At 35.2% G+C, this 24,570-nt stretch overlaps 1 protein-coding gene and 1 long non-coding RNA gene across 5 annotated transcripts in view; one reads left to right on the top strand and one right to left on the bottom strand.

Moving 5' to 3' along the window:
• Nucleotides 1-237: 237 nt before the first annotated feature.
• Nucleotides 238-2,761, top strand: LOC105672972 (uncharacterized). Its single transcript, XR_001100899.2, has 3 exons — nucleotides 238-1,688; nucleotides 1,993-2,064; nucleotides 2,646-2,761. It is a non-coding gene; the product is annotated as an uncharacterized lncRNA (long non-coding RNA).
• Nucleotides 2,762-2,822: 61 nt separating this feature from the next.
• alpha-Catr (alpha-catenin related) overlaps nucleotides 2,823-24,570 on the bottom strand; it is a 59,742-nt gene continuing 37,994 nt past the window's right edge. For 2 of the 4 annotated variants that reach the window (XM_067356705.1, XM_012368276.2), the window contains exons 5-11: nucleotides 22,483-22,746; nucleotides 21,867-22,118; nucleotides 20,984-21,143; nucleotides 20,771-20,889; nucleotides 19,923-20,252; nucleotides 16,893-17,099; nucleotides 14,518-16,182 (exon numbers count right to left, since the gene is read on the bottom strand). In XM_067356705.1, the coding sequence (XP_067212806.1) occupies nucleotides 15,778-16,182; nucleotides 16,893-17,099; nucleotides 19,923-20,252; nucleotides 20,771-20,889; nucleotides 20,984-21,143; nucleotides 21,867-22,118; nucleotides 22,483-22,746 (1,737 nt within the window). In that variant the 3' untranslated portion in view covers nucleotides 14,518-15,777. Of the gene's footprint in view, nucleotides 14,196-14,517; nucleotides 16,183-16,892; nucleotides 17,100-19,922; nucleotides 20,253-20,770; nucleotides 20,890-20,983; nucleotides 21,144-21,866; nucleotides 22,119-22,482; nucleotides 22,747-24,570 lie in introns of those variants that run through there. The other 2 variants (XR_010890635.1, XM_012368277.2) reach the window with 2 other exon arrangements.

Raw genomic sequence — 24,570 nt, forward strand, 5'->3', positions numbered from 1 at the left:
ATGAACTATAAGTTGTCAGTACTGCCAGTGAATATTGAAACGTAACTTATATCTGTGTGCAACTACAAATGGCAAACGGACGCTACGGAACTTTGTGCGACTTGGTACGATTTTGCAGTAAGTGTATTACCGTGTCTCTTTTTTATTATACTTTTTTGTATTTATTGTGGAATATTTGTAACATGTCAAGGATGACTATTTTCAATGTCGATTAACTTTAATCGCCGATTCAAACTTGTTGACCAAACGGCCAACATGAATGAATGAAATTCTGTCGACAAGTTTGAACCATCGATTAAAGTTAATTGACACTGGAAATAGTCATTCTAAATAATTGAATAAATAATAAATAAAGTTGTATACACAATCAGTTGAAAGTAAAAGTTCACAGATATATTAAAAAAATTATCCAATTTTTATTTCTAAGTTTGATCATTATTATTTCGATATTAAATTACGCTCCATGTATTTATATTTTAAGAAATTAATTGTCGTAAAGAATAATTTTGTTATATATTTTTCATTCAAATGTCGCTAATGTGGTAATGTTGAAAACTGCAAGCCTGATATGAATTTATATCTGTTTTTTTGACAGATATTGCTTATTGATTATATTGACGTATCAAAATATCGTAAATATTGTTTTCTCCGAAGACAAAATAAATATAGACACGAAATCGAATTAAAAAGATGTATCACTCTGTATGACTCTGTTCTAACATTTAGTGCTATCTTTCTAATTCAATGCGCCCGCCGCTTTGGCGTAAGAGCGTAGGTCTTGCGCAGTTTATACTTATTACGTCTATGGTTTTCCTCAAATTGAGAAACACGGGAGTTTCGCGCCAATTTACGTGTAACGAGACCAGCCATGTTAGATAGTTTATGCGAGTGGAAAGATCTGAGATTTTGACGATATTTTTGATTAGATTATTGCAAAAATAAAAAACATTTCTGATGTAGAAATATTCTTGGTGAGCAGGTAAATAACTAGTGGTCAGAAATACTTATAATTCTTTATTGTCTGAATCGTTCTTACGATTCATTAGATTAGGTAATAAAAGGTTACACTTTTGCGATTAATTATTTTATGATGTATTGGTATAAAAAAAGTATTTAAATAAAGTCAAATACAATATAGTAATAGTATAAAATAAATTATATGGAATTAAGAAAACAAAATATTATACAATAAAATAACAAACACTTTGACAAATTGAGATATGAAGTAAATGTTGCAGTGGCTGGACATTTAAGAATTAATTATTATTAACAATATAATTCTTTCTATCAATGATAATATTTTTTTTGCTTATCTTTCAATAATAAAATCAAAATTACGATTATTAAATGACGATAGTCGATTAAATATTTGCAAAAACAATTGCATATGTGCCACAGTTTCTGGACATTATATTTATAAATATTAAGTAATTATGTTTTGTTAATTATGTTTTGTTAGTTATGTTTTCTTAATACATAGTTGAAAACTGAATCACATCCAGTCACTGGAACATTTATCTTATATTTTTTCAACAAAATCTTATATTACATTTTTTTAAAACAAAAATTTACAATATTTACAAAATTACAGATTACTGCAGTTTATATACAGCACGAGAAACGAATAAATGGAAGGAATGAAACAAATGTTTGGAAGTTTGCCACTGTGAAGAATGCTACTTACCTACGTATGTATTATAAGCAATGTAAATAATTGCAAGCAACGCAAAATTGTATTAGTACAATTACCTGTGGTAGCAATTTAAAAAATCGTTATTTCCTATATGTAAAGAATAAATAGCTGATATTTTAGCATGTAATAAAAATATTCCTAAAAATAAAAGATTAAAATTAAATTAAAACAACATATTAAATTATATCAATAAACATGTAAAAATATATTAATAATTTAATTTATTAATTAAAAATATTAAATAATAAGTATATTAACAAACATATTAAATTATAAATTTTGTACGTTTTATATTTCAGGTTTAGACTTTTATATAAAATGGAGTCTACATAATTGAACACCATCTTTGATATCTAGAAAAACAGAAAATGGTAAGTACACTGTGAGTACATAAATATAAAGAATATAATAGGGGATATAAAAATTAATTTAATATAAGAATTAAATTTTTTAATCTTTACCTGTTTCCTCTTCTTATATTCATGTTAAACTAAACTGTTCCTTAAAATCATTAACCACATATTAATATATAAAATATATAAATATAAAGGATAGAAATACTAAAAATAAAAATATTAAATTTAAATCTGAGAAATGAAAACAGTTGACAAAATTCTGAAAAACAAAAACATTCAATTAAAATCTGAATAAAAACATAATAATAACAACATAAAATAAAACAATTAAATATAACACCCTAATGCATTCATGCGTACTAATGATGCATTGCGTACTGCTCGCGCGTCAAAATCGGTGCTCTCAGTCATTTGGCTGCTGCTGCATTTCGCTGCGCTTTTCCGCATCAAATTCGTATAACTGAGCATTTATTTGCATATATACGTATTTATATATATATCTGTTAATTTACTTAGCTAATGTTATATGAACTAGCTACAATATATTTTAAATATTATGAAATTATGCAATATTAAACATTTATTTTCTCTTTCAGTTCCAGCTTAAACTGGACAGTTGGACAGTAATATATTTTTTTACATTAAGAAATGTAAAAGTTGGACTGAACGTGGAAAAGTGGAACGTGCTGGCGAACTGTGCAATTAAATTGTGTGGCTGAACGTGCAGCGGGGATATGGAATGGCATTATCGGTGAGTGAGCAATACACACACATTTAACGTTTCGGGTACAATAGTTTATTTTCATTGTCATCTTCAGCTCCATTACATACAATATTCGATATATAATACGATTTAATAATGTCATTAAATACGAAGTACGAAATCTATCTAAACGCTAATTGTCCTAAATCGGTACTTTGTCTCGTTTTCTCATACAAATAAAACGCTCGATAATTAATTATTGACAATTATTAATGTATAGGTAGATAAGCGTTTTGTCTTTCAATTTGTCGTAACAGCAAAGCGACCTATCTCTTCGTGAGATAAATCGGATACCGAAATACATATTTTCATAGAGACTTCGCCATTGCACCTGTGCGTGTGCGTGTCTTGGCTAAAGTCTTCTTTATGAAAATCCGTAGAAACATGAAAGAAAAACAGCATTTGGGTGGGAAGACTAAAGCTCAACACATTCAACACGTTCGCGGATAATGCGATTATGTTTTACGTATTAAGCACGAATTAAAGCTGTTAATTTTTAGATTAGTCTAAAATAAACAAATTTAGTTTAAAAAGCTTATTAATTATTTGACAAATCACTAAATTAATGATTAATTGATTAAATTATTAATTTAATTGATCAACAATTAAATCAACAATTTGTTTGAATAAGTAAATTGTTAACAAGTTCTACAAGTTAGTTTCACTACTATTAATTTTTCTTTATCAATTTCTGACAACAAAGCAAGATTTTGATCACTTTCACTGATCGCTTTGTCCGTGAATGCATTAATTAGTGACGAATGCGTACTACTAAATAATATTACTATTCAATTAATGAATCTGCCTATTTAATGTAGCGAACATTGTGCGTCTTGGCCATTTGGCACTCACGACGATGAAAAAATGAACATAATGAAACCTAATACGAGTTGATTGCAAACATAATCTATTCGCGTTTGTTCGATGCTGCTACGTTGAGTGTATGTAGGTGTATATTTAAGTATATGTGCTCGTATATGCATATACATATATGTATAAGAATCAGAAGTTGAAGTTGTGGTTTTGAGGTATGACATTCAGACGCGTACAACATCTCAGGAGGATTACATGTATAAATTAGAGCTAGGACTTTATTCTCGGGTGTGAACGATATTCGATATACTCGTCTCGACGGATATCATGACACAAGACATGTAGATATGTATTTCGAGTAGTTTGCTTCCGCGAATTCCGTAGTCAATATCTCTCCAATGTCGATACAGTTTTTTTTATTTTTTATTTTTTTTATTTAATAAACGCGAGAAAAAAATAGTAAGTGTCAAAGTTTATGTTGTTAGAATAAAATATATGGTAGTTCTTTCTTACTAGCGGTAATAGTGCAATTGCAAATTGCAAATTCGGAAGGGATAATTTGTCTCTCATTTTTGCTGTAAAACTAACTATACTTAGGGATTATTTCACAATGATGTAGGTGCATTCATATTTAATGCCGTAAGATGGAAAAGAATTCTACGAGCAGGATTAATTTTCTATCAGAATAAATCAAAATTTTATCAACTCTTAGATTAATTAAGAATAAATTAAATTAAAATTAAATTTAGTATTAAATTCAGTATTAAAAGACCCAATAAAATGTTAATCTAATTGATCAATTATTAAATTTCGTGGGGGTTATCTAACATCTGAGATTGTAATTAATAAACAACAGGATTTCACAATCAACATACATATATCGAGACTAACGGCTGTGCACTCGGTTTCTCAATGTTAAATGAGTGTGAAAAATGTATCGTATATCGCGATACAAATTTAGTCCCGCTGGTAAACAGTAATTCGTGTCAATTATCGAAATGATTCCGATTGCCTTTAGTTCTAGCATAGATATGCTACTCTCACAAAATATACGACACCGTTATCACGCACGAGAGTATCGTCTAAACGTGTCTAGTAAACCTCGATAAACTTCAGTGCATCGATGGTGCGCATATTTTATTACTCGTCGAAATCGAAATTACGAAGTCATATCAGTCGAGATGATCTAGCGTTAATCTATCCACCCCCTTAATCGTCGTGTGATTTTCATCTTCTCGTCCCGCGAGGCCGAATTCTCGCGCGACATAGACACTAGGACACTTTGTTAAATATGTATAAATTCATATCAAGAGATTTTTTTTTCTTTTTGCTATGGCATCGAAAAATCATCAAAACGTAAGTTTCTCGAAATGGAAGATTTATTTTCGCGTGCGAACGGTGGAGACGATGATGAGGCGCTCCGAAAGAAAATCCGCGGCGTCATGCATCTAATGTCAAAGATTGTCGGATCAATTATCTGAGCACGATGCTTGCTGATGTCATGAGAAAATTTATTTTCCATTATTCGTTTTCGTTAATTTTATCGGGAGGTAGTTTTGAACACGATACAATTTTACCGAATTATTTGCTTATTTATGACAAAAATTGCATTTCTACAATACCTTGTTTTAATCGCGTTATTGTAATATAATAATTTTAACATTATTCGAAGATTGTGGTAGTGATTCATAATTCGCGTATGTAATTGCATAGTTAATTGTGCCGCGGATATTTACTATATACTACGTATTCAAAGTGCATACACACTCGTACGTATCGATTGTATCGCGATGTATCGGTTAATTAAGATATTACCAATTATCTAGAGATATCTACTGAACAAACGATTTATCGCGTATTTAGCATGTCATCATCGTTACCAGCCGTCGCAGTTGCACTACCTATATATCGCACGATTATTAACGTACGTGTGTATCAACTGTTTTTGTTTTTTTCACACGTTCCAATTACGAAATAGACATTGAATATGAAAGAACATTTGGCGAAATGCTCGAAAAAGTCGAAGAGATTACAGTTTCGCATTAGCTGTACTCTACAGGAAAGATCGATAGCGATGTACGTTTAGATCGCATTGAATTGACTATCTAGTGGATAATAGATTATCACGAATATCGAGAGTGCGATCGTTTCTTTTTCTATCGAAGGATTTCTATCGTATTTCAATTACATTTGAATACACGAATTTAATCGCGATGTACACACGCGCAATCCGCTAATCGTGTAGCCACGATAGTAAAATATAGAAACTTTGAATTCTTAGTCTTTGACAATAATTTGCACTGGCCTTGCACCGTTTCTTATTATGCTTCTCAAAGATAAACGTGAAACGTTCGTATTTCACATCTTTTATGGTAATTTTTTTTTTTTACGGTAGAATAATTCGCGAATGTGCTATGTGTTTGACGTTCTTAGGAAAATATTAGATTATTATTAAGCTCGTATCAATGTATTTTTCATTTAATGAGGTCAGCGATTCGCCATTAAATACCAAAAAAAAAAAAAGAACGGGAAAGAAAATAATCAATGTATGAGAAAGTAATTCACAAATATTTGAAAACAATTGTAGAAATAAAAATGATTATAACGCAAAATCTATTATTAATTGATAATTAATATTCACATTTTGATATTTTTAGCATTAAAACAAATATGAGATACGAGAACGTAATTTGAACGTTTAAGTGAAACAACTGTTAGTATGTTTTGTTCAGTTTGCATCAGATTACATATTAAAGATTGAGATTGCATTGTAGGCGCATTAGATTAGACAAGAACAGAGAAATATTTGCCTCTTTTGTTCCGCTGATCAAATCTCTTGTGCTATTTCATAATCAGCGCAGTCTCAATTTTTCACGCGCAGTCTGATACGGGCTGATTATCGGTGATAACGATCAAGCGACTGTAGCGAGGCTTAAGGACCGACGTGCAAGTAATTAGTTGAAATTATTGTCATCAATGTTATCTAACTGTTAATGATTAATGATATTAATCAGAAATACTGCGAGTGACTTGGAAAACGTTCAAGTACGAAGCACAAGTACGAAGTACGCAAGTAGTCTAATCCACTAGATTGTACAAAATGGAAAAAGTCACCGTTGTAAATTGTCTTTTTAAACATTCACACGACCCCGCCTTATACTTAGGTTTTTTTTCCCTATATAAATACGTTTCGCGAGGCTGCATATTACGAGTTTCACCTGTTACGTTTTGTAAACTAAGACTTTGTTGACGAACGAATTGTAGATATACTTCCGTTAACAACGGTAATGTTCGACCATAGGCACGAAATAGTCCAACTAATAACAGTCGTTACTATCGTTATATATGTATACGTATGCATATCATTGTGATTTGCACTCTATAGCTTCTTAATATTATTATCATAATTATCGCAATTATTATTAATAATAATTATATTTTTATTCTTATTATTATTTGTAGTTATTAATATCATTCAATATCAGTATTTCTGGTGTCAACGGTCTTCTTATTATTTGCACAAAGAAGCTACAAGCCGAATGCCATGGATATTTTCCGTGTGTAGTCGCGTAAAAATTCTCCCTTTTTTTTTTTTTTTTAGACAAGATAGGCACAACTGATGGCAACAGAAAAGCTTCTTTCGAAAAGTATCGCGCGTATTAATCATTTGAAGCAAACAATGCACAATACATTCTCTTCATGCGCTTAAGCAAGTTTATCCAAATAGATTTTGTCGTAGGAAAAAAGATTCTTTTTGGTGTTATTGGATATTATTTTCATTATTTTTGTTTGTTATATGCAGGTTATATTCCACAACCATTATACTGTCTTTTAAATCTCTTTCAAAATCTCTTTTCTTTCTTATTTTATTTAAGAGTTTTTAATTTAATTATATTAATTACTTTAAGCAACTTAAGGTTATTCTTTCCTCAGCCAGAGGTTCGAGAGGTTAACATTGATTTAAAATTGATTGCGATTGAAATAAAGCGGAATAGTTTTAGGATTTCTTTTTATAAGGGCGCGCGTGAGTATGCGTACGCACACTCTTTTACAATCTTTTACATCGCGAAGAAATCTAAAGCACCTAATCTCGAAAATTGAGGTAGAATCATAGGGGAAAATGGATTCGTTTGGCTATGTATAGATAATTTGGGTCACTGGTAATAATAGATTTTACAAGGATCAATCTTACAGTCAACAAGAATTATTAGCAATGCATCAAATTATCTGTGCAGCCAATCAGGCTCACTTTTCGCTACATTAGATCAGGGACCACATACACACATAGGTTATTACGAATTACTTTTAACACCGTGATTTCTACATGTTCTCATAAAAGTAGTTGAACTTGATACTGCGAAATTTCAGCATCTCGTATACGAGATTTCGATTGAGCGTGATGTGTCTTCGAGTGACACTAAGCTTTTTTTTTTTTTTGTTCAAGTTATCATCGTCGCAATTAATATAACGATATTCTGCGAACGAACTTTGCAAATTCGTTCTATGCAAAGATCAATAATCACTATGTATAAATGTCGCTCAATTTGGTATGCACGGATGAAAGAATCGTTTTGCAGAAAATGAGAAACGCGCGACTGAAGAGAGAGAAGATTAATGACACTATAAGGAAATACAGTAATGCATTATTCGCGAATGCATTCATACGATATACGATACGACTGTACTAACATTATTTTCGTTTCTAGTCATTCTCGTGATTATACTCACGATAAAGTACTGCCATCGCGTATATTATTGCGTAGGAATTGTTCATAGGTACACATATTTATTAATATATTTCCGCAAGTTTCTTTTCCATAGATAAATACGATCAACGATCATCTATTCTGCTGATATAATGGTTAATAATTGTTGTAATAGTAATTAAAAATAATGACAATAATAGAAACTCAGCGCTTACGATTTCGAACTTGCCCCTGTTTCTTCATAGAAAATATAAACGGTTTTGTGCCGTTTTTTTATACAAAAAAATTTCAACTCACTCCCGTCTTAACAAACATACTTGAAGTAGTATAAAGACTGAGCGATAACATATGACACAGAGTTTGTACAAAAGTGTTGACAGTCGTATGTGTGTGTGGTGTGTGTGTTTTGCGGCTGCACATATACGATTTCTATGCTGAATTGTAAGCTTGCGAGGTTTCGACTCGCAGATTCACACTTCCCCATTCTTGCCAATATTGACGATTGCTAATATTTCTACGCTAGGAATTGACGAGGACATCTCGATCAATTCGCGCAAGACGCCGCGGTGTTAGTATGTTTTTTTTTTCGAGATTACTTCATCACGAATTAGCTAAAACGCTCAAAGGTGGACCATCAGTTTATCAATCTGTTTATTAACCTTAAGTTTTAATTATTCGTAACAGTTACAGTTTACAAACTCGAATTGATATTTTGGTCATTAAATGTTTACTTCTGCAATGATAAGAGCTAGCAAAGTAAGTTCAGTTTCAGTAGCAAAGTTTACTGTTGTCTTGATTCTAACGTTGACTTAAAGTTCTGTTTCCGCTATTTATAGCATCAGTATAGTTTTTATAAAACTATATTGAAGCTTTACTTTTTACATAGAATATGTTTCGTTTATAAAATTATTAATAAAAATAAAGACACATTAAATCATACAAAATATCAATTTTATTTATTAAGAACTGTGCTAAAGTACGCAAAGTTCAAATATCGAAAGCATTTGCAACTGCAAAATATTATTGACATTAAATTTATAAAATTGAAGGTTTAAGATAACCTTTTTCTGAAATAATAATAATAATTCGATAATTTTAACGAATTTTAAATTGCATTCGGCAAACAAATTTCTGGAAAATTCAAGGAAACAGAAAAATGTGGACGTTTTAGCGTCAATTCGATTAAGTAATCGTGCTCGCTTTGGTTCTCGTCGTAAAATGATTATTTTTGTGCCAACTCTGTATGCATACATACACGCGAAACAGTCTGTTCCTTCGTGCACTTACTCGTCATCTACACACGTATGAAATGCACGAACGTACGACGCATTCTTTTTGCGTATATGTTTAATGCTGTATGTACAGACGTCACAATCGCCACCGATTAATCGACGACCTTAACATTAATAATACTAGATATCGCTCGCACATTTTCATCTCATCGATGCAATCATTTTTCTTGCATTGCGCCCGAAACACGCGATTAAACATTACATAGCCCGTAAAAGAAGACCACAGGAATCGCTCGTAAAGACAAATTTCCTTGTGTCTCTTTCGCGAATCTTTTGCCGATCTCACGTCGAAGAGAAATCAGGGGAAAAGTATTTCTACGTAGCACCTACTCGTCGTGAAATCGCATTTAATCGCGGTGAATCCCGCATGTGGTCGCCGCGGGAGATTTATTTCCGCCCGAAATCGCGATCAAATCCGAGTCGAAATTTTTCTTCCACTTTCGATTTCAACTTTCGTACATTTACAATAGATTCTAGGAGATTGTAATCGGTTTAATTGATATGAGAATTAAATTCTGCTACTTCATGTCTCAAATAGGTAAGAAACGGATGATTTCCCACTTGGGAATAGAAACTGTAAGTTAAGTAAAATCGGAAGAGGTTGTTTTAAGTATTCAAAGTATTAAACTAGACGTTAAAGTTCACAAACATTTGAAGATACAGATTGAAAGCGAAAAATTTCGATTCGGAAAAGCACGAGTGTTGGCGCGCACGAAGGAAACTCGACGGCTGCTAATTGCCGGATTACAATTCAGCTTTGTGAATAAGTTTTATTACATATTGCTAGAAATTCGCGTACGTGCTAAGAGCTTGGTTACTCCGCAAATATAAAAAATGTTCGCGAGCTCTTCGTGAGCGCGTGCTATCGTCGTGGTGTGCCTGAGAGAGCTGTCTATCCATGTCGCATAAATTCACGCGCGTCACACAATGATCAGTTCGATAGATCCGAAATTATGTTCGATACTTTGATAAAGCATCCTCGGCTCGAATCGCTTCTCTCGAAGGTTCTTTATTCTGTGACCATTGCTGTTTCGTAGCGTTTCTCTTTGTGGCATCGAGATGAAGTTTTATTAACCTACGCACGCAATCGCAGTCGGAGATGTCGGATTTGACAATGACTTTTGAATAATTTTGGGATTTTTCTTCGATTTTCTTCCGCGCAAGCGAGATTTCTTTCTCGCGTTCCCGCGCGGCTACGAATGTTCGTCAAATCGGACAGTCCGTTTCGTGACGAGCGAGAAATTAAGCTGTGACTCGCAACGTGCAATCTCGAGTGGTGACTGAACGTGTGTCTTTGCCACAAAGTACATCCCTGACCGCCCTGCTGCCGCCCCCAGGTCTCACCCTCGATAGACCATCTCCTGCCCCACGAGTGTGCTTTCTAGTTCTGCAGAAGCTCGATTAGCCGTACGTGTCATTATCATTTCGTAAATACTGCAGTTTGCTGTGTAAAAAGTAATTTTTTTCGTCTAAAACGATTCTTAATTGCAAGGTCAGTGCTTAAAGACCGTATTTTTGGATACGAAAGTACAGTGGAATCTCGACGATCGCACATTAATTACGGTATCTTGGTTTATATTCAAACTTCATTTCTTTTACATATTCAATCGCGTAATCATTATCCTACTTGCGTTAATTGTAAACATTCTGTAATTAGCGAGATTCCGCTGTACAATGCGAGAAATCTGAAAAACAGTGGCGAATACGTTAACGAAGGTAGGGAAAGTGTCTCTTACACACTTGGTAGTTTCGCACGAGTTTTAGATTGCCGTCGTTCAAATTTCTCTAATTAGTTGGTGAGTTGCGATGCAACGTAAGAGAGGGAAAGCCGTTCGTTGGCGCGTGGCTCTTCAGAAGTTTCAGGCGCTGCTTAAAGAATTCTGTCGACTTGCTTTCAAGCGGGAGAGCTTTCGAGCTTATTGCATGAACAGTACGTTCGCCTTGACGATTACGCGAGTATATGTACAGTGAGTAGAAAAAGAGACTTGCATGTTCCATGTTTCTTTGAATAATTTTGCACGAAGAGAAAAAATGTGTCGTTATATAGTGTACTTTATTCACTATATTTATTAGTACAAATAAAAGCAACGTATTTTGACGGACATCTGCATTATATTTTTTATTACTTTGCAGAGAAATATCTTTTTGCTTTGTATAAAATTATTTCAAGAAAAGTGCTCTTTTCAACTACTGTACGCGCGCGGATTATCTTCCTGTGCAAGTGCAATGCGACTTTGCGAAATCTGTTCACCGAAGTTGGCGTAACACGGAAAAGCTCAGGTCGACCCCGGCGAAGTTTCGACAAAGTTTTCACACCTAAAAGGCACTGCGATCGACATTCTGCGGGTTAATTATTGTCGTTGCACCAACTTCTCGATTGTGGAAGAACGATTTGTTTTTTGTGCACGGCTGTGCGTCGACGGAAAAATGTTTCGCGTCGTGTTTCCGCATGACTAGCAAAACGAAATCCTGGCTCGCGAGACACGTTCTTACGCATCGGAAGTGTACGAACGTGCCGCGCGACTTTAGCTTAGCGTCGTAACGAAACGTACTGCGTGTTAAATAAATCAGGTTCCGACTTAGCTTTCGCAGTCATAAATTCGACTTTAATTTTGTGATTCACGCTGTGCACAAACCGACGTTGAGTCATGGAATGCTCTTGAACCTGGCGTTAAAATCAGATGTAATAATATGAAAGCGAAACCGTTTTTAGCACAGTGGCAGTGAAATCTGATGCCGTGGTGTTTTAACGCAACCTCATTTTAAAAGATTTCATTGTTGAAATGGTGAAAACGTAATTTAGCTATTACAGGCGCGAAAATTAATTTTATTGCTCGTAAAAAGCAGCTCCTTTGTTTTGCTATTTAATGCTATTTTTACGGATTCGTCACTGGTACTGTCAATGATTAGAAAAGATCATTTTGCAAATCATACAGAGACGCATATTTCATTTGCCACTCTTGTGTTCAGTTCTACGTGATGCCAGCGCTCGACTTAATTTTCCGCTTTGCCACGCCTCGATCGCCACGCGCGGCGGAACTCGACCGTGCAAATAAGCGAGCTCCCAGGCTCGTTTGTTTTTACAGTGAAAAATAGAATAAAACAAAAAGAAAAACAAAACACGTACGTCTGAGGCGACCTTCTCGCCTACAGCAACATGGTAAAATTTGTTTCTCGTTATTACCAAACCAAAGTACATAACGATTTAGTGGAACGTACACGTCGACGTAGCCATGCGTGTCTTCATTGCATTCTCAAGCGATTGTCCAAGCATACCAAACCGTTTCGATATTTTAAGCACATTTATTTTCTTCGTATCATGAGCCATTAAGTAATGCTGAGATTAATTGTAATCCCCGATTGAAATGTAAGAGTATGCCACCATGGTTAGCTGATTCTGACATTTTAACTAGGATCCTTTTGCTAATTAAGGATGTATTGGCCACATGTTAAAACATTGACAAAATCATAAAAATTTCATAGATTTGATTATTCTGAATTTTTACGCAAAATCCAAACACAATTCTCTTGTTTGAAATTTATTTAATTTTTATATTTATATTGGTTTTTATGGAAAATCGTGTGCTGCAATATTTATTGACAAGTTTGATTAAACCAGCCAAGTCAAATTTTTCATATACATTATTAAAATTTCAACGAATATTCATACAAAATTTTATTTAAATTTTCTAACTAGTTTGAAAGTTATTTCCTAAAACTACTAAAAATTTATTTTGCTATCTGCGATTTGGCAATTAATCGTCACTTTATTTCTTGCAGTTAATTTCGGAGAGTGTTTTCTTTTCTTTTTATCATCAATTAAAAAATAAATATGAGTCACAGATATCTTCTTCAATAAAAACATTAAAACTCGTAATAGTTTGCACAATGTCGTAACTTTTAACAACACAATATATCAATTAAATTTACTTACTTGATGTTTTAAGAGGGAATAAAAAATATTCTACTTTCAACAATTTTAAGTTAATATTGTACTGCCAATACATCCTTAACATTCTCGCAATTGCTCTCCTTTCACATCGACAGTCGCGAAAGCCTTAAATTCACACTCTTGTCAAGTAAGAAATCATCACGGCGCCCGGAGAAGCGCTACTCTCTTCACCCGCAGATTCCGAATATCGTTGCTACGCGCAACACGTCGCCAAAAGTGGTGGTGAACGTGTTACTAACCAGGCGAGGCACCTCCGAATACCACATTCGCGTACCGTATACGCGCGGCCGTCGCAGGACTCGGCCGACTTGCCCAGCAGTCGGGTGAATCCCGCGACTTCCGGTCGACGTGTACGTTGTTCCCGTTGGAAGGAAATGGTGATGGGGCAGGCGAGGTTCTCCCTAGAAAAGTAGAAAGGAAACCCGGGTGCGGCGAGCGTCCCCCTTGGCCCGTCGGGCCATCCCAAACTGTCAGACGGACGGGTCGCTGCCGGGGGCGGAGCCCGCCTTGCTGCCGTCGGCACCAACTCCACCACCGTCGCCGTCTCCCCCGCCCTCTCCGCCCCTGTACGGCGAGCCGCCGGCCCCGCGCGCCGACAGACCTCGGAAATCCAGGTTGTACTGAAAAAAACGCAGGAAAACGGAGGGTTATTGCACACCGTACACGATATTAGCCCCTCTGCGTGAGCTTGCGTAAGATTTCTTGAAAGCAGCGGCGGATCTACATTTTCGGGGGTGTGAAGCTAATCTCTGGAGGAAAGAGTCCTTTTTAACATGCCACATTCGGACAATGCAATTATAAATACTTTGAAACTTTCGAGAAATAATATATGTTACTTATTTAGATTTTGATTTGCTGTAATAACGTTAATTTTAACATTGGAGTTTGATAAAAAAAGTTTTTGAACAGTTTAGTGATTGCACTGATAGTGCGATATATACGTATAGGTATACCGAAGATTTCTTGATTCAGGGAACTCCTAAAGCTCGAGCTTTATCAACACATTAGATTCGCCACTGCTTGGGAAGCGGCAAAAGATCGAGCGAAAGCTCGCCGAAAATTTCAGTAAAAAATTCAGCACAAGAAACAGATGCGTTTCTCGAACACCGAATTTCCATTTGAACTTCCGACGCGTTTCCGATCGAAGGCTAAGTTACGCTCCGAAAAGTTTAGCACTCAAATTATTAGAGATATATTCTTGAGAAGGTGTCACGTGCTGTGGCACTGTTACGCTCTTGCCGTCATATCTGGCGAGTTTGTTTGCGATCTAGTTAGAAAAAGGATCACATACTCTGACAAGGATGGAAAAAACTGATGTTTCACCCAATATAAAAAACATTTTAGAAAGTTGATTTATTTTTTAAAAACATTTTAGAGAGTTTATCTATTTCTTTTAATAATAATTTTTGTTTTGGAGCCCCAAATAAAGAAAAGTGCAAAAGTTATATCTATAAAAAAATATATTTGCATTTGTCAGAGTATCTGAGGTTATTGGAAAAAAATATTAGAGATTTTATTACGAGGTACATTGTAACCATTCCTGTAAAGGTAGCTGAAAATGGGTTAATTGAAGTCGGTTATTATTACGTGGTCATGTTGTTGGATGGATTTATTATAAGGATCGCGCTGTGTATTGTTAGGTCGAAGTGCAACATGCTTTTCGATAAAGAAAAGCGAAGAAAAGATCTGAAGAAAGCCGCAAAAATAAAATTTATGATAAAGACTAGGCAAAAAAAAGGAAAAAGAAAAAAAAAACAAAGAAAAAGTCATAAGTTGCGTTGTCAGAACCTAAAGAGATCATATCGCCGTAATTTCGGTGAAGTTTTTAATAAGCATTAATAGCAGTAAAATTGAAGTATAAGAATAATATTGAATAGTAAAGACGTTTAAGGAAACCAACGAAAGAAATTCCTTTACTTTTAATTTTGCTTCCCCCCGTAGAATGTTTCTAATTTCATGATAGTATATCGTTATCATTGTCGCAATTATGACGATTCGATCTCCTGTAATGAGACTGAAATCAGGTGGTACAAAGCAAAACGAAAAAGCTGAAAGGAAACTAAGGTCGAACCTGTGCGAAGAATTGTGTAGTGTTCTCGGCGTGTGCGTGCGTGCGTGCGTGCGCGTGAAACGTTTTGCACGACGGAAATGTCACGTGCCACGTGCTACGGCACGACGTGTTACACGAGAGAGCCCGTTCTATTATCTCGGTAGCGTCGCGTGTCTTAAGTGCTGCATCTGTGCGTGGTGGTGCAGCTGCAGCTGCAGGAGCTGCAGATTCTGCAGGCAGTACGGCGGCTGCTGTTGCGTTCCAGGCGTCGCAAACGGCAGGGCGGACGGATGTACGAAGGAGGCGGAATTCCGGGGCGAAGCCGCAGAATTCGCGGTCGGATGCGGCAGGGTACCGTAATTGAAGGGGCATAGGTTTAAGGCGAGAGGCGGTTTCAGGATATTGTGAAACTGTGCGGACGTAAGCGGATGGGGTTGCACGTAGGGGCTCGTGGAGGGCAATAATTGTGGGCTAATCGGGTATAAACAATCCTCTTCGGCCTGGCCAGGCACCGTTGTTGGGCTGAGCTCCATGTATTGCGGCATCATGAGAGTGTGCTAGGCGGTGGAATAAGAACGGAAGGAAATAGATGTACGCTGAACGTCAGAATTGCCTTGTACTTCCAATTCAAGGTTTTTGTGTCGAATTCAGCTTTAAACCAATAGTTATTATACGCAAATATTTAGACTCGATACGTTTGACCTGAAAATGTATAACCGGAAGTGTAAGGCACTAATGACGCCGTATATGCACTCGAGATTTTTTTTTTCACCTGAAACGTGATTCTGCAACTTCGATTCTGCGCGAATATATTTATAAATCGTGAATATATTCTCGCAATTTGAAAGGCAAAATTCGCGATACTGATATCGTTAAAATAAAAATATGCAATGAAATAAATAAACATTTTGATGTAACAAATACTCGCGCAGGGTCGATATAGAGAGAATTCCACAATCTCTCAACTTATTGACGTAGTATAATTTGTCGTAAATAATTTTTTGGTATAATTTCTTTTCTTTTTTATCATTATATGACTCTGAAAGGCTAATGTTACTTGTAAGTATAAAATTTGCTATATTTGTTGACGTTTTGTAGAAATATATGATCACAATATTCAAGTATCAATAATGAAAATATTCTTAAATTGTTTGAATTCATCCAATACAGGCAGTCTCAGTTGCCTAAAGAAAATTTTTGCAGATGCACGTCTTTATCCGTTTGAGAAATAGATCGATCAAGCATATCGAATGTTTTCGCGGCTCACCTTTGTGGCGCAGACGAAGCACGTTGTGACCACTTTCGAGATCACATTCATGAGATTTTTTGTTTCTTGTATGACGTTGTCGACTTTTGTGAAAGTTGCGGCCTTGCCGACGGTGGGGTTCTTCACGGTGAATTGTAGTTGCTGAACATAAGTCGGCACTCGGTCCAGATTTTCCAAGAGTTCTTTCTTGTGCGGCCCACCCGGTACCTACGCCCATATAACATCGTATACAAACTCACGTCTTTGTTTTAAGTCGGAAGGCAAACTTGTTTGCTTTTAATTCTCAACGATTCAAAAATAGCAATTGCCAAACGATGCATATAAATAATTAATATAATTATAGAAAAGCATAGAAAAGCGTAAAACAGCTCAAAATAATATTTGAAAATAAAATGAGTAAATATTCTGATTTATTTTATTTATTGTAGGTATTATATCTTTAAAAATATTTTTTAGTAATATTATTTCTGTATTAAAATATGTATATATATATATAATATAAATTAATCGAAATTATATTAATAATTAGTGTAATATATTCGCTTTTATATTTTGATGCTTGTAATGTCGTTACAAAATAAATAATATTGAACGACTTAACAATCGTTGAAATTTTCCAAACATGTTTGCCTTGCGATATCACTACTGTTCATATTTAGCGCATTTCTTAAAGACTCTGTAAAGCAATGCCTCATTCTATTGTTTGCAATTCATTGTATGACTAATTATAAATACTTAGTAATGCATATATCGTAGATACTTGGAAGAGTTTACATCTAAGAAGTTACGATTGTCTATCTGTCCTAGTAGAACACAATGCAAGACTTTCGACAGAACGTAAAAAGTTGCTCGAGACAGATATCAGAGTGATTGTGTGAAGTGGCAGTGAAATAGTACAGACCTTGTTATTTTTGCTATCTTCCTCCACATATGAATTCTGTTTTTACGGAACATATTATATTATAACAATATTAGATTTAATTAGTTTTGAGAAAAAATTCGAATAGATTTTCTCTTTTTTTTGGTAATATCAAATATTTCAGTAAAATGTGTGCTCTGGCAAAATACATTAGAATTTACTCATACGTATTTATTAGCAAATATTATTTTTTTTAAACAACATGATGTTGGAAGCTAGCAAAAACTTTGAGACATAATACTCATGCCCCAGATAGTGGAAGGAGAGGGACCACAATGCACATAGACGTCGTCCATAGACGGAAGCATTCCCGTAGCATCTAAAACACACCTTACTAATCGTACACAAAACGTCGTCAATGTATATACATAAAATAGATTTGCTAACAAAAATCATGACACGTTTATTTTGACAGTTCAGATGATGTGATATGGAAAATTAATTTCTGAAACAATTATTGTGCGATCATACACTGAGAGTTAAAGTACGTAAAATATTACACGCATATTACATTCAACACGCGTTTCAAATTTGCATTTGTACGTGATTCTCGTGCAATTATAACGAATCGTCACAGCAGTTTTGAATGATAAATTATGGCCCTTTCTCTCAATTGTTAATTATTACAATACATTGTCCATTGTTATTTTCAACATCTTTCTCTTGTTTTTTGAATAAAAATCGATCTTCTATGCTATTTGTTTAATAATTGGAAGAGTCTACGTGCGTGATGTTGCATAACAATAAATGTACGTACGTATACAAAGATCATATTTACAAATATAATGATAACACTGAACAATAGTGGGGTAGTGATGACGCAGAGAAAAAGAGATAAAAAGGGAGAGGGAAAGAGGTGTGAAAGAGGAGCTGAGGCAAAGAGAGCGCGAAGGGATGGGAAATAAGGAAAACAGACAGAGAGGTTGAGTGAGTAAGGAGGAGGAAGGTGCACTATATATACGGCAACAAGAATGATTTGTATGTAGGCGAAAGTGATATCTATTAGTCCAGAAGGGTCTAAAGTAAAGAGAGAAAAAGTTACCTGGATGGAGGCATTCAAGAGCGAGGGTATATAAAAAAGGGTTGTATAATACAGAATATATTACAAGGTTAGCGTTTTGTTGTTTCTTTTAAGAAGAATATAGAGAAAGAGAGAGAAAGTGAGAGAGAGAGAGAGAGAGAGAGATCAAAATGGCTTCGGGTGACTATATATATTTGGTCTAGCTAGGAGGGGTTTCGAAAGAGGGCAGCAAACGTGTTAATTCGAACATGTCTAATGCTAATAACGCGCGTCGAAGCTACTTCTGGCCTGGAAGCAACATCTACAAAGTAGTAGCACTTTTGGCGCTTTTCATTTTTTCCCGAAACATATTAATTCTTTAATTTTTGCAATTTGTTGAAGAAGTTACAAATTGTTTCACATCAACCACATTACTGCGTTAATAACAGATTTGAAGACGTTTGATATAAAGATATTTTGATATAAAAATTTTTGTCGCCAAATGACTTCAAAAATCTGCTATTGACGGGTAATACGATTGATGTGGGACAATCTGTATATTTATTTTGCCTTTGTGCCTCTTAAAGAGTTTAGAAATTTAAGTCTTAATATGTCGTTTCACCGAAATCAAGTAGTATTGACATAAGATTATGTCGACGTATATCCATTGTCAACGTATATTGCTATATAAATGATATAAAAACATTGATATATTTCTACATACAATGAGATTTCTGTTACTGAATGTCGAAATATCGAAATAGCAATAATTACTTAGTATCTATCGAGAAATATTCAAGAATTCGTTAAGTTGCATTAGTTGAATAAAACTTTCGTTGCACACCGGATGCAGCTTCGACGTTGCGACTTACGAAGAAATGAAACTCAATAGCGTAATGTATAAGTAAAAAGGATTCCCAATATAGCGAGGATCAAGAAACTCGGAATCAAGTCCAATATAGAGTCCGTATAATAAACAATATGATAAAAAGAATGATCATAGAAAAGTAAGAGTGATGTATATAATATATCAACATCAGTCCAATTAAAAAATAGTGTGTCATCTCTCTTTCGTTCTACGGTTCGGCAGGTCAGCCGATCTGGCACGTACCTGGTAACTGAATTGTCTCACAACCTTGTACAATCTGTTCGCCTCCTCGGCGAAATACTCAGCTTGGGTGAATAGGTCCTGGGTGGTCTTCAGGGCGCCCTCGCCCCGCGTGAACTGGTACATCGAGAACGCCATAGACGACATGTTCTTTGCACGCTTCACAATGTCGTTGTTCTCCTCCAGCGCACTGCCGCTCTCCTGCCATTTCTCCGTCTCGGCGTCCATCTCCGACGTAATCAGTTTCATCTCGAGACCCGCCTTAGCGATCTTTGCTTGCTCCTCGCTGTCCAATCGTACCGGTTTCAGCGGCTTACTTGTCGTGCCGTGTTTCTGAAATAAGTCATACGATTATTATTTGTCCTGTTTCACAATGTCAAATTGTGCTTGTAGACATGATTGTGCGTTTGACTGAAGTATTCTATTTTCTTGTGAAAAATTCAGTTTAGTATATTTGTAGTATTTTTTGACAAATGTGGTTGATTTTTTCTCAATGAAAATATCAAAGTTATAAAAAATTGTGGAAAAAGAAAAGAGTTTTGTGAAATGAGTTGAAAAGTTTTGTGAAAAGAGTTTTGTAAAACTTTAGAAGGATAACAAATATGCTTTCTGTCAATTTTAAATGCATTTTAATTAAATATTTTTTAGTTACAATGATATATGATATGAAAATTGAGCGCGATAAATAATGATTTTCTTTGACATTTTCATTGATTTGAAATTGATCAGAGAATCTGTCATTAGAAGAATATTTGTTCGTTTTGGGACACTCTATATGCAAAATGCATTGATTGTTTGTCGAAGTTTAGTAAATATTTAGAAAGAATTTAAAGAAGTAAATATTTACGTACTCCTGGCCGCGGCAAGGACATGTAAACTTGCTTCTCCGGCCGATTTTGACTGAGTTCCAGAACATCTTTCGCCACTGTCGTTACGTCGCTTATGAGCCACTGCCACATGTCAGTGAATACTGCAAAATGTGTAGAAACATTGAAGGAATTATAATGATAGATCATCTCATCATAATTTTCACATAAGATGTTAATAGCATCTAAATTATTCACCTTCAAGATTTTCCTTGGCTATCTTACTGTTGGGATACCTAGCTAGTGTATGCGCAGCCGTTACGACTTGAGGACCGTATATTTTTAAGTTGATCTCCATGAACTTGGCCGATACTTGCAACGATTCCGAAAGTGCAATGTGTCGCAGAAGTTTGCATACCTGTAGAAGGAAAAATAGTAAGCAAAAGCCAAAAGAATATATACGACGTTTAAAGATCAAAGAGATTTCTCTTGCAAAAGTAAGTTAAATAGGTGAAGTAAATTTTTTTCATTCAAGGCTTTTTTTATCTAAAAACAAATTTAATAAAAAGTTGTTTGAGATTATTCAAACTTAAATAGATGAATATTATTGTGTATTTTTTTTTAATTTTTAGAATGGATTACTCGAAAAGTTTTGCACAGAAAATTTTTATTTTGTAACTTTAATTGTTTTTGCATGAGAAATCATTATTTTACTTTTCTTATACAAAGATTTATAATACTGATAGAAAAGTAAAGTATACACATCGTATCATAAAGTGATTTCAAAGTCACAAACAGTATCCTTAATATTGCACATGAGTAATGAGACAGAATGAGTTAATCTTTCATATAAAATTAGGTGTGGAATAAATTCAATTAAGCGCCGTAACTGATTACGATGCTTGGAATGATAAATGACTCAATTATCGCGTAGTATGTTTAGTAAATCAATACTTTATAATCACTCGATGAAAAATTGAGATTAGTGTTCATTTTTGTCGTGAGAAGAATTTTGTAATAAATTTATGACTTTTTTCGGAAAGACTCAGTTATTCGTGTGAATTTACAGCACGCGACACACACACACACACATGTACAAACGCAGTATGCGAACGCCACGCATAATGTACGAGAAGCTTACTTCGAGAATGTGGTCGATATACTCCTGGAACCTGTCGCTGCTATCCTGCAGACGGTCGATGTCATTGGCCAACGCGAGATTTCTGATAGTTGACACGAGTTCCTGGCCGGCTTTTGTCACTTGGCCAAGATCGCCAGCCTGCTCCATCGTCGTCGCGCTGAGCTGCTGACGAAGATCTCTGGTCGCTCGTAACACACCCATCACCGCTTGTTCCATTTCCGAGCTGGGTGAACCCCCGCCGCCCTCGTAATTCTGCCGGCACACGGTGTCCATCGTTTCATACCTCGTCATCGTTTTACTTATTTAGAAATACTTTCCATTCGAATTGGTTTTACTCAAGTATTTCATCGTACTTCAATGAATAGAATTTATCTCGCAACTTAATTGTTAATTTTTCAAGTAGTATGTTTTTAAAAATTATGAAAGGATAAATCAAAAAGTAAAGGAACGTTTAAAGAATCAGTGGTGTCTAGAAGGTTACTTCGTTGTTATATTTTTTATTTACGACATTACTTTCTTAAATCGTATTTAAATTTAATGTTATATATATGCAATGTTATTAGCGATATTTTACAACTTGTGTTTTCTTGTGAAATCAAATAAAAGATTCACTCACCATACTATTACCGATCCGCAAAAGTGTGTTGAGCTCGAGTTTCGCGCGATCACAGAGCAGAAGAATGTTCTCTCTGTGCTCGTGGCTCGTATAGGCGCTATCGGTGAAGTCTTGCGTTCTCTCGACCACCGTCTCGATCGCCGATGTAAGTGTCTCCCGGCAACCCGGTCCCAGCAGGGTCATCCTCGTTGTTTCAACGAGCCTTTCGAAATGTTTCAATGCCGAGCAAACGGTACTACTGTCCCAGTCTTCCTGCTGTGGACTCTGCAAGCAACGGCGCGTCATGTGATAGTAAAAAAAATATTTTTCGAGATGTACAGTTTCTTCTATTTTTCGCGAAAGAATTTTTTTCTAAATTAATTGAAGCTTTAAATTCTCTTAAAATAATTATGCATATGTCTCGCAATCTTAATCTCTAATTAATTTGAAATCGATTTTTTTTTAAATGTTCAAGATCATCGCTTAATTTTTGAATTTTCAAATGTCATATAGTTTAGTAAATTAAAATTCTATTAAGATCATCATATTATTTATGAGTGAAACAAATATAAAAATTTATAATATTAGAACATGTTAATGATACGTGAATATTAGACATAGCAAGTACGTAAAACACATTAAATCTTTTAGAGAAACTTTTGTCACGCTTCGGAAGCGTAGCGCACTTTGGTCGGCTATCTACAATCACTCCACAATCAATTATATTGCACGGGTGGTACTTAAGTGTGAAACACAAGGATGATTATACATTTTTCTAGCACAGTTAAAGGTCGTTCATCGTGACCCCACTCTCTTACGTTGCTTCTTCAGGTCGAGAGGTTTTCGGAAACGCAGTGTGGCACGTAGAATATTCTCTCTCGTTTATTCAACGCCGAAAGAAATCTGGCACGGAGTTAAAGTGGCCGTGCGTCGAAGCACCGATATGTAAATGCGCGAGCGTGCAATTTGGCATGGCGTAGATAACCATCTGCGATGTTTTACGACGGCCGTTTCGGCACCGCTTATGGCACGATAATCTCATTTCGACTGTCGATAAAAACCTCTCGTATTTGCTTCTGGATAACTTTTAGACGAGTTTTTGTGAACTATTTTTGTTTGCTAAGAGCAATATCGCAATTTATTCAAGTTTCTAATTTTTAACGTATATTTAGTTCTGAAGAGAGAACTTATGTCTCGGATGAGTTTTAAAATTTATATTTTACGGCTCTTTTCACATAAAGCTACTTTGAATGATATCAACTTCGCTATAAAGTAGTCCATTTTAATTTTACGCTGAACGAGCAAAATTCGCAGTTTCATTTATCGTCGGTTTCACTACTTTCCATCGCGTATTTCGCTTCCAACTTCTCTTCACATCTTTTTTTTTCATCATCTAGCATCGCTAATCTTTCATCTGCTATCGTCTTTTCTACCCAGTCCCTGCAATATATTTTGTCGAGAATACTTCTGATTTTTGATGCCAGCAGCATTTCGTAAAAAAATAATACCAATGAGAAAAATACATTATAATGCACTGTAGATATGGATAATGAACACTTTTTGTGGTCGGATTCGAATTTAGAATACAAAAAAATATGGAAAACTCTTCTTTCCAAATAAAAAAAAACAAAACAAATATGTAATTTTAACAGGTTGGTGCAACCATTTGTGCACACATTGTGATTACAATTGATATATATTTGTAGGGCATGTTTCTCTGAATCTTCTCTAATATCATCGACCGTCGTTTATCGATTTTATGCCAGGTCAGACATCGCGCCATTATTTATGGTTTCTCGAGTCGCGGTGGTATACGGGATTGCTTCGATATCTCGTTTACAACTTTAGCAAGGGCACCGGAGCGCGCACCCAAGGTCGTTCAAATCGCACATTAAGGGAGTACATTCGTAAATCACAATTTCGCGGACAAATGCTCCTTGGAACACTTCCAAAACTTTTCGGAAACATTTTATTGTACAGAGCTTTTTCTCCCGGATCTTAACAATATGAACATATGCGTGCTCGATGCATCGGAATAATGAGGGATGGTATAATATAAATGCTTGAAAGCCAACAGCGCGCGCATTCAGCAACCGCGATTATAGCATA

The sequence above is a fragment of the Linepithema humile genome, chromosome 6 (assembly GCF_040581485.1).
Source record: "Linepithema humile isolate Giens D197 chromosome 6, Lhum_UNIL_v1.0, whole genome shotgun sequence".
Classification (NCBI taxonomy): Eukaryota; Metazoa; Arthropoda; class Insecta; order Hymenoptera; family Formicidae; genus Linepithema; species Linepithema humile.